We start from the raw sequence: 11,760 nt of genomic DNA, 5'->3' as shown, positions 1-11,760 counted from the left end.
AATAAACTAAGAAAGAAAGAAAGGTATTAGGTATATATCATCTCTGCTTCTTCCTGCTCATATTCAGACATGTTGCATTGTGTACAAATGTGATGTTCCTTCATGTAGTTTTATCAATAAGCACGTTTTGAAATAAACTACTGTATACTGTGTACCACATACAGTGGGGCAAAAAAATATTTAGTCAGCCACTGATTGTGCAAGTTCTCCAACTTAAAATGATGACAGAGGTCTGTAATTTTCATCATAGGTACACTTCACGGTGGAAGAGGGGTTAGTGCGTCTGCCTCACAACACGAAGGTCCTGAGTAGTCAGGGTTCAATCCTGGCCTCGGGATCTTTCTGTGTGGAGTTTGCTCCCCGTGAATGCGTGGGTTCCCTCTGGGTACTCCGGCTTCCTCCCACTTCCAAAGACATGCACTTGGGATAGGTTGATTGGCAACACTAAATTGGCCGTAGTGTGTGAATGTAAGTTTGAATGTTGTCTATCTGTGTTGGCCCTGCAATGAGGTGGCGACTTGTCCAGGGTGTACCCCGCCTTCTGCCCGATTGTAGCTGAAATAGGCACCAGCGCCCCCCGCGATGCCAAAGGGAATAAGCGGTAGAAAAAATGGATGGAGGGATGGATATACAGTGGGGCAAAAAAGTATTTAGTCAGCCACCGATTGTGCAAGTTCTCCCACTTAAAATGATGACAGAGGTCTGTAATTTTCATCATAGGTACACTTCAACTGTGAGACAAAATGTGAAAAGAAAATTCAGGAATTCACATTGTAGGAATGTTAAAGAATTTATTTGTAAATTATGGTGGCAAATAAGTATTTGGTCAACCACTCAAAGCTCTCACTGATGGAAAGAGGTTTTGGCTCAAAATCTCACGATACATGGCCCTATTCATTCTTTCCTTAACACGGATCAACGTCCTGTCCACTTAGCAGAAAAACAGCCCCAAGGCATAATGTTTCCAGCCCCATGCTTCACAGTAGGTGTGGTGTTCTTGGGATGCAACTCAGTATTCTTCTTTCTCCAAACACGACAAAGTTGAGTTTATACCAAAAAGTTCTATTTTGGTTTCATCTGACCACATGACATTCTCCCAATCCACTGCTGTATCATCCGTGTGCTCTCTGGCAAACTTCAGACGGGCCTGGACATGTACTGGCTTAAGCAGGGGGGCACGTCTGGAACTGCAGGATTTGATTCCCTGTCGGCATAGTGTGTTACTGATCGTAACGTTTGTTACTTCAGTCCCAGCTCTCTGCAGGTCATCTACCAGGTCCCCCCGTGTGGTTCTGGGATTTTTGCTCACCGTTCTCATGATCATTTTGACCCCACGGGATGAGATCTTGCGTGGAGCCCCTGATCGAGGGAGATTATCAGTGGTCTTGTAAGTCTTCCATTTTCTGATAATTGCTCCCACGGTTGATTTTTTTTAAACCAAGCTGCTTGCCTATTGTAGATTCACTCTTTCCAGTCTGGTGCAGGTCTGATATTCTTTTCCTGGTGTCCTTTGACAGCTCTTTGGTCTTGGCCCTAGTGGAGTTTTGAGTCTGACTGTTTGAGGCTGTGGACAGGTGTCTTTTATACAGATAGCGAGTTCAAACAAGTGCCATTAATACAGGTAATGAGTGGAGGACAGAAGAGCTTCTTAAAGAAGAAGTTACAGGTCCGTGAGAGCCAGAGATCTTCCTTGTTTGAAGTGACCAAATACTTATTTTCCACCGTCATTTACAAATAAATTCTTTAAAATTCCTACAATGTGAATTCCTGGATTTTTTTGTCACATTCTGTCTCACAGTTGAAGTGTACCTATGACGAAAATTACGGACCTCTGTCATCATTTTAAGTGGGAGAACATGCACAATCGGTGGCTGACTAAATACTTTTTTGCCCCACTGTATATATATATACATATATATATGTGTGTATGTATATATATCTGTGTGTATATATATATGCACACATACATACACTACTGGAAGAAGGTAGGACTTAAAAATAAAATTTCAAATGCTTCCAAATCGAATGATTTGCTGAAAGAAATTACAAAATAAAAGTGACAATAAATACTATAGAGCAGGGGTAGGGAACCTGTGGCTCTTTTGATGACTGCATCTGGCTCTCAGATAAATCTTAGCTGACATTGCTTAACACGATAAGTAATTAATAATTCCGCTGGTAATCACAGTGTTAAAAATAACATTCAAATTATAAAACATTCTCATGCATTTTAATCCAACCATCCGTTTTCTATCGCACCTGTTCAAGATGTCGCATTAATGGTAAGAAGTATTATATTTATTATTGGTTGACTTTAGAATAACAATGTTATTAAAAAGAATAAGAGACTTATTATACTCTAAAAATGTTGGTCTGACTTAAAAATGCACATATTTAGTTGTATTCAGTGTTAAAAAACATTATATGGCTCTCACGGAAATACATTTTGAAATATTTGGCTTTCATGGCTCTCTCAGCCAAAAAGGTTCCCGACCCCTGCAATAGAGCAATCAAATAAAACGTGAGGGAATTTTGTTCAAAATAAAATCACAAATGCTCCCAAAACAAACTAGTTTCTGGAAAAAAAAAAAAAAAAAAAAAATTAAAGTGACAATGAATACAATAGAGCAATCAAATAAAACGTGAGGGAATTTTGGTGGAATGCATAAAATATATATTATATACCTGCTACATATATATATATATACATATACATGTTTATATATGTGCGTATGTATATAAATGATGTTTGTTAACATTACTTCTAATTTAAAAGAATGTTGTTCATTAGTTTGTTAGCAAAATACATAATAATCATCATCATCAGTGTGGCCAGGCATATACATTGTCACTCACTCCCTGACAACTTCAATGAGTGCGATAGCCGTTGGGTTAGCAGTATGGGCTTGTGGCCTTCTGGCACACTTACCTCTCATTCAGACGACGTGTTAGCGCCCATCTCTGGGAGTTGCAGTATAGAAGATCGATACACAACGCTGAGCTGCCACACGTGGGCATCTGCGCAATAATAACATGAATTAATTATGCATTTGTATATTCACTATTTCATTTTAAGTGACCCTCTAACGGCAACAAAGCGGTATACCAAATTCACCTTCTTGTTTTACCCATCAGATGGCACTGCAAGCAAGTAACTAAACACTGCTTCGTGACATTTGAACTAAACTACACGCCATGGTGCTTTTATTTCCCCCTATCCATGCATGCATTGCGTAATCTCCTGTGTACTTTCAAAACATTTCAACAACGATACATCATAATCTCACTCTTCATCAAGTTATTAGTGTAACCTGTTGCAAATGGTCTAGCGACAATGGTGCCTTCAGGAACTGCACAAAGTGTAGGACATCTCCAAGTACTTTGTGTAAATACGTCATATCAAAAATAGTTGACTCCGATGACCCTAAATTGACTTGTGACAAGCTAATCGACGCCCCTCGTCGTGTTATTATGTCTACGTTTACAAAGGGATTAAAGGCCGCGCGATGGATGTCATAAAACGGACGGAACGGAGGGGGGGGGGCCTAGTGGTGCGTTTGAGGGCGGCGAGGCGGTGCCTTCCCGAACCTCCTTTCACTCTCTCTGCGGCGCAGCGAGCTCCTTGGAACAGAAATGGCGGAGGGGGAGTTGGACGTCGACTCGTTGATTTCCAGGCTTTTGGAGGGTGAGTCTGACATTGTTTTTTCCATCGCAGATTGCGTGCTGTTTAGGCGACACTTGCTTTTTGGCGGATTCGTGTTGGCGCGGCGGACGACGAGCCGAAGGTTTCCGAGTGGCGCTAAGGAGAAAACATGTCTCAGCCACACCTTTAGTCCGCCCTTTTTGCCTTCTATTTATCCTTTCGCTTACCTTTTTCTCGCTTTCTCTTATATTTGCAGTGTCATGTGACGTTTACGTGGCAACAAAGTTGCAGTTAGCCGCTTGTTTTTAGCCCAACATGAACGCAGCGTCAGCCTGTGTCACTGCCATTGTTGTCATTAACCTAAAGCTTATTATATTAATGTATTACACGTCATAACCCAGTTACATGTAAAATACATCTAGAAAAGTTATATATTTATCACGCTGCTCATATGTCTTGAACGCAGCGTGGACACTACTTAAAAAGTTGTCATGTTTTTAAAAACACAAGTGCTTCATATGGTTAACAAACTACGCCGAAAATGTCTATGTAGTTGCTTAGTTTAAGGCAAAGAACACAATCTCGACAATATAAGGTGCATGTTGGATTTTATCATCTGTCTTAAGAAATAAAAAGCTGATTCTCGAAGGGCTCCGGTGTTTATATGCCGGGGATTCCTAAAAAAAAAGTCGTCTTATTTATGAAAACTTTGCGTCACCTGGCAAATAAGTACACCGGAAGTGTCCGCTTAGTTGTTTTGTTTAGGGAAACAACAATGTATTAAGATAATAAAGGGCCTAGGGCATTTTTTCCGGCAGTCCTAAGGAAGAAGGCTGGTTTTCCAGGCTTGGTATTTATTGCCTGTTGTGTTTACCTATTATAGACGCCCTTAGGGATATTTTCGTTCACTTTGGTCTAAAAGCGCCAAATTTGGCACAGGTGTAGCTCAGGGAATACCGCCCGCGTCGGTGACCTTTGGGGTCGCCACAGCGGCCAATCAAACATGGCCGCCACTTGTAATAGCTTTTGTCTCTAACATTTGAAACAAAAGAGCTACGAATGTAAACCTGGTCTCTATTTCATGTGTTTTGACAATTAGAAATGTGTTGGAATGCTCATTTTTACTTTTGGATGTGTCTAGACCAGGGGTCACCAACCCAGTGCGGCGGGCACCGGGTATCCCGTAAGGCCCAGATGAGTCGCCCGCTGGCCTGTTCCAAAAATAGCTCAAATAGCAGCACTTACCAGTGATCTGTCTCTATTTTTAAAATTGTATTTATTTACTAGCAATCTGGTCTAGCTTTGCTCGAAATTTTTAATGATAAGAGAGACAAAACTCAAATAGAACTTGAAAATCCAAGAAAATATTTCAAAGATTTGGTCTTCACTTGTTTAAATAAATTCATTTATTTTTTACTTTGCTTCTTATAACTTTTAGAAAGACAATTTTAGAGAAAGAATACACCCTTAAAAATGATTTTAGTATTTTTAAAACCATATAAACTTTTAACTTTTAAATTACTTCCTCTTCTTTCCTGACAATTAAAAATTTAAAGTCCACCAGGCTGCACCAAAGTTTTGGTGTCTTGTTGACACAGAAAAGTACAGTGGTGTATGCGCAGCAGCTATGAAGGTTGTTAGCCTGTTTGGTTCAACTTATCTTTGTGAATCAGCCTTTTCGGACATGAACATCATCAAGAACAAACACAGAACACTCCTCACTGATGCACATCTGCAAGACTCACTCAGAGTTGCAGTGTCAAGTTACACACCAGAGTACAACACTAGTTAACGGCAATGCCAGGCTTCCCACTAACTGACAAAGAAACATAACAGATTTGGTGTCCAGTTCAAAGTGTGACATGATTTATTTAAAAATTTGAGAGTTGACTTTTGTATTTTACATGAGTTATTATTTGTACAAACATGGTGCAAAGTAATTCATGATTTGTTAAAAAATATTAGTGGCTAGCTAGTTAAAATGGGATATTGTGATTTCACAATACTGTCTTAGAAGTGATCATTTGAAAATATTTAGTTTGAAAAATGTGCACTTAGAAAAAATATAAAAATAAAGTGTTGCATATTGATATTTATTTGTTTCTTTATATATTTATTGTGAGAAACCATTAAGATGATCAGTGTTTTCACAAAGATAAATCTAAATTATTAATAATAGAATATGGTTAAAGGTGAATTGAGCAAATTGGCTATTTCTGGCAATTTATTCAAGTGTGTATCAAACTGGTAGCCCTTTGAATTAATCAGTACCTAATAAGTACCTCCTGGTTTATCCAAAAGGTTGGTGACCCCTGCATTAAACAATGTGACAAAGCTTTCCAAAATAAATCAACGCAAGTTATGGGAAAAAAATGCCAACATGGTACTGCCATATTTATTATTGAAGTCACAAAGTGCATTATGTTTTTTAACATTCCTCAAAACAGCTGCTTGGGATTTGGGACATGCTCTCCCTGAGATGATCCTGATGCCCACTAGAACTATGGGAAATACTATACTTTGACTTTTACAAAGTGTATTATTTTTAATTTTTTTTAAAACATGCCTCAACACAACAGCTACAAAAACAATTAGGGCACACAGCTTCAGTCCAGAGTATACTAGAGTAATAAAGTACACAATAACATAGTCCTCCTTTAGTGCAAGACTGCCTGGCATACTGTATAATAGGAAATTATAAATTGGGCTCAATCTCAACAACCAATATGGGCACCTACATCAACTATATGATTTGCCTGAGAAACTGGACAGGACCAAAAAAAACCCAAAACGTTTTGAAACCGATACCGAAACCGATACCGATAATTTCCGATATTACATTTTAAAGCATTTATTGGCCGGTAATATCGGCAGTTCGATATTATCAGACATCTCTAGAAATAACAATTTATTAGCAAATAAATATGGCCCAAGCTTCAGATTATATATTGTTTTCTTTAAATTACAACTCCATCCATCCATTTCTACCACTTATTCCCTTTTGGGATCACGGGGGGCGCTGGCGCCTATCTCAGCTACAATCGGGCGGAAGGCGGGGTACACCCTGGACAAGTCGCCACCTCATCACAGTGCCAACACAGATAGACAGACAACATTTACACTCACATTCACACACTAGGGCCAATTTAGTGTTGCCAATCAACCTATCCCCAGGTGCATGTCTTTGGAAGTGGGAGGAAGCCGGAGTACCCAGAGGGAACCCACGCATTCACGGGGAGAACATGCAAACTCCACACGGAAAGATCCCGAGCCTGGATTTGAACCCAGGAATTACAACTTTATTCTAGCATGTTATGACTTTCAGAATTAGTGGCGACTGCTGGTCTTTCAAATAGTGGAAGCTCATTTTCCTCTACTCTCTAAAAAGAAGCACAGTCTCCGATAACAAATAGAAATTATAAAGATGCTAAATTTAGTAAAATTCTCCATATGAACTCAGAACAATGAAATTAAAGTTAAAACATGCTTTGGCAGTAATTTAAATTTCAAGATCTCTGATTCGCTCCTTTTGCTGTGGTTCACAAAGGGAATTAGCCTCAGCCAGATCATCCAATCATCATGTGGAAGCTCAGCCTCCCAGGCCAGCCGAGGCCAAGCCCACTTTCCATATACTTCCAGAGGCGCTGAGTGTGGCTGCAGTTGAACAACCAACCCTATGCACCGTCATTGAAGTCAATGGACGCTCAGCTTGACCACTGTTTAATGCACTGTAATGCTACCACAATGAGAAGAAAGTCACAGCAGCTGTCGCCAAAGTAGCAGATTCTGAACAAAAGTTGAACATATTCTGGCACATAATTTGTCAATGAAATGTAAATACTAAAATACATATTTGACCGCTTATTTTTAAATTTGAATTTTTGGGGTCATAGAGCAATCACCACTGTTCAGAATAGATATTACAAATCGTTTTTTATTTGCTATGTTGCTTTTTTCTTGCAATATACAATATTTTTGCCTATTGTATGCTTTATAAAAACTGAGCTTTGACAGTTGCACTTAATTTCTATTGTAGGACTTATTTCATGAATGGCCTAGGAAGTACAACTTTATATACCATATTTTTTGGACTATAAGTCTCCGTTTTTTTTTTTATAGTTTGGCTGGGGGTGCGACATATACTTCAAAGTGACTTATGGCTTACCACCACCAGTTGTGAATGAATGTTGAGTCCCACTTCTCTGTGAGCGCTTTGAGTGTTTAGAAAAGCGCGATATAAATCTAAGTTATTATTATTATTATGGGTGAAATTATTAACACAATACCGTAAAACAGTGGTTCTCAAATGGGGGTACGCATACCCCTGGGGTACTTGAAGGTATGCCAAGGGGTACGTGAGATTTTTTAAAACTATTCTAAAAATAGCAACAATTCAAAATTCCATTATTAATATAATTATTGAATAATACTTCAACAAAATATGAATGTAAGTCCATAAACTGTGAAAAGAAATGGTACAATGCAATATTCAGTGTTGACAGTTAGATTTTTTTGTGGACATGTTCCATAAATATTGATGTTAAAGATTTCTTTTTTTGTGAAATGTTTAAAATTAAGTTCATGAATCCAGATGGATCTATATTACAGTTCCCAAAGAGGGCCCTTTAAACTGATGACTACTTCTATTTGTAGAAATCTTTATTTTTAATTGAATCACTTGTTTATAGTTTTTAGTTATTTTTGTATCTTTTTTTCCAAATAGTTAAAGAAAGACCACTACAAATGAGCAATATTTTGCACTCTCATACAATTTAATAAATCTGAACCTGATGACATAGTGCTGTATTTTGCTTCTTTATCTCTTTTTTTCAACCAAAAATGCTTTGCTCTGATTAGGGGGTACTTGGATTAAAAAAAATTTCACGGAGGGTACATCACTGAAAAATGTTGAGAATCACTTCCGTAAAATATCAAATAATATTATTTATCTCATTCGCGGAAGAGACAAAGAAAATGTCAGCAATGCGGGGGAGGGTCATGGCAGAAGTGCATTGTGGGTCATGGAATGTTAACTGCTATATGCATCGTTGGCGGTAATTTACAAAAACTGAGAAGGGCTGAACAAAAATTGGACCGAAAAGGAAATCATGTACTGCAGATTACAAGCTGGACGTAGTGAAATATGCAGCAGAAAATTACAATAGGAAGCGGCGCAAACCTTTGGAGTTGGCAGAGTTGTTTAGAAGCGACATTGAGGAAGAAGATTTCATCGGATTTATCGATTAGGAGTGACAGATTGTTTGGTAAACGTATATAGCATGTTCTATATGTTATGATTATTTGAATGACTCTTACCATATGTTACGTTAACATACCAGGCACGTTCTTAGTTGTTTTTTTATGCGCCATATAACATACACTTATTCAGCCTGTTGTTCACTATTCTTTATTTTAAATTGCCTTTCAAATGTCTATTCTTGGTGTTGGATTTTATCAAATAAATTTCCCCCAAAAATGCGACTTATACTCCAGTGAGACGTATATATGGATTTTTCCTTCTTTGTTATGTATTTTCGGCCGGTGCAACATATACTCCGGAGCGATTTATAATCTGAAAAATATAATATATATATATATATATATATATATATATATATATATATATATATATATATATATATATATATATATATTTACACAGTACAGACCATAAGTTTGGACACACCTTCTCATTCAATGTGTTTTCTTTATTTTCATGTCTATTTACATTGTAGAAGGCATCAAAACTATGAACACGTGGAGTTATGTACTTAACAAAAAAGGTGGAATAACTGAAAACCTGTTTAATATTCTAGTTTCTTCAAAATAGCCAACCTTTACTTCGATTACTGCTTTATCAGTTATTTCATTTTTTTCGTTAAGTACGTGACTCCACATCCACATGTGTTCATTCATAGTTTTGATGCCCTCAGTGACTATGTACATTGTATATAGTCATGAAAATAAAGAAAACGCATTGAATGAGAAGTTGTGTCCAAACTTTTGGCCTATACTGCATAAAAATATATACAGTCGTGGTCAAAAGTTTGCATACACTTATGAAGGACATAATGTCATGGGTGTCTTGAGTTTCCAATAATTTTTACAACTCCTATTTTTTGTGATACCTGTTTGTCACAAAAAACATTAATGGAGTTTGGTTCTTTTATGACTTTATTATGGTTCTTCTGAAAATGTGACCAAAACTGCTGGGTCAAAAGTAGCAGCAACATACATTATCAATTTCGGTGATGTAGAAAAAGTTACAATCTAATCAAATAGCTTCATGGCATGGCCTCTTAACTTCATGTGAGTGATTATGATTGACGACACCTGTTGACTTCTCTGAGCCCATTCAAATAGTGCTCATGTAATGCAGTCATTATACTCTGTTACAAACGCGACAATGGGAAAGTCAAAGGAACTCAACACAGCTCTGTAAAAAAGCTTGTGGATGGCTGCACTGTAAAAAAAAAAAAAAATCTATTTTTATGGCAAATATACGCTAAATTTGTACTGTAATTATTTTATTTAAATAGGTTATAAAACTGTAGAATTAAAGACATTATCTGTAAATAAACAAACCGCCTGTTATTTTAAGTAATATGCCAATAATGACAAACTATGTATATTTCTATTTTTTTTACAGAAAAATACCAAATTAATTATACATATCATTTTCTGTTTTCTCAAATTACTTTCAAATTCATGTAAAATTACAGTAATTAACTTTCATTAAATATGTAACTTGTTATATAAAAGTCTATGTCCATACCAACAATCTAACACTTTTATATGTAATTTTAAGGTAAATCTTATTTTTTTAATATTTATGTTTATTTTTACATTCAAGGCGAAAAATATATGTAGCCTCTTATATAAAGGTTTTTGCTCATACTAACAATTTACTATTTTTCTCAGTAATGTGACACACGTTGGTGACTGCAAGAAATACGTGATCAACAGCCAACAGCCACACATATGTCACACTGACGGTGGCCTTACAAACAACTTTAACACTGTTACAAATATGCGCCACACTGTGGAGCCACACCAAACAAGAATGACAAACACATTTCAGGAGAACATCTTCACCGTAACACAACATAAACACAACAGAAAAATTATCCAGAATCCCATGTGTTACAATATACACCCCCACCACCAAACCCTGCCCACCTCAACCGATGCACGGAGGGGGGCGTGATGTAGGGAGTTGGGTGGTAGTGGGGGTGTAGCCCGGAAGAGTCAGCGCTGCATGGGATTGTGGGTATTTGTTATGTTGTGTTACAGTGAGGATGTTTTCCTGAAATGTGTTTATCATTCTTGTTTGATGTGGGTTCACAGTGTGGCGCATATTTGTAACAGTGTTAAAGTTGTTTGTACGGCCACCGTCAGTATGACCTGTATGGCTGTTGACCAAGTATGTCTTACAGTAATTATCATATGTCCTTAGAAGTCATACACATCACGCGTTAAAATCGGCACGCTGATGGTTCGGTAAATAAGGGAACATAGAGGGCGATAAAGCGCTGTCACGGTACGCCCGTGATATATTTGCCCGGGCAAAGATCGGGTTAATCCTACGAGAGAGTCACCGAAAGTCTATCGTTAAAATCGGTAGGAACGTTAAGTATGTTGTTAGGGCGGGATAGCCATTCAAAGAAGGTGAACTCACTTTGCACCAAGTTCCTGCATCCAGTGGGCCCCCGGTAAAGTGAATGTGAGACCCCTGATTTTAACAATTCAGAAAAAATCTGTAAAATAATGGTATTTATCTGTGGAACTGCCAGCATTGTCACTTCATTAAAGGTGGTTGATCGTAATAATTTGGAAAAACTCTTTTGAACAGTGGTTCTTAACCTGGGTTCGATTGAACCCTAGGGGTTCGGTGAGTCGGCCTCAGGGGTTCGGCAGAGGTCAAAACACACCCGACTTATCGTCTTAATAAAAACTTCTCCCTATCGGCGTATTACGGATACGGCAACAGCAGAAGTCACACTGATTTGCAGGTCCGTAATTTGTTGTGAGTTTATGCAGTCTCGTGTGAGTTTAGTGTCTGTTTTGTTCTTTGAAAAAGGTGATGTTCTTGCACGGTTCATTTTGTGACCAGTAAA

At 37.8% G+C, this 11,760-nt stretch overlaps 1 protein-coding gene across 1 annotated transcript in view; it reads left to right on the top strand.

The window, feature by feature from the left end:
• The first annotated feature begins 3,524 nt into the window (after window positions 1-3,524).
• Window positions 3,525-11,760, top strand: part of LOC133560841 (serine/threonine-protein phosphatase PP1-beta catalytic subunit) — a 55,643-nt gene continuing 47,407 nt past the window's right edge. Inside the window, exon 1 of the mRNA XM_061913826.1 lies at window positions 3,525-3,685. Coding sequence (XP_061769810.1) covers window positions 3,634-3,685 — 52 coding nt within the window. The 5' untranslated portion in view covers window positions 3,525-3,633. The remainder of the gene's footprint in view (window positions 3,686-11,760) is intronic.

This window comes from Nerophis ophidion, linkage group LG10 (assembly GCF_033978795.1).
Source record: "Nerophis ophidion isolate RoL-2023_Sa linkage group LG10, RoL_Noph_v1.0, whole genome shotgun sequence".
NCBI lineage: Eukaryota > Metazoa > Chordata > Actinopteri > Syngnathiformes > Syngnathidae > Nerophis > Nerophis ophidion.
This window is presented reverse-complemented; position numbering and strand designations above follow the sequence as displayed.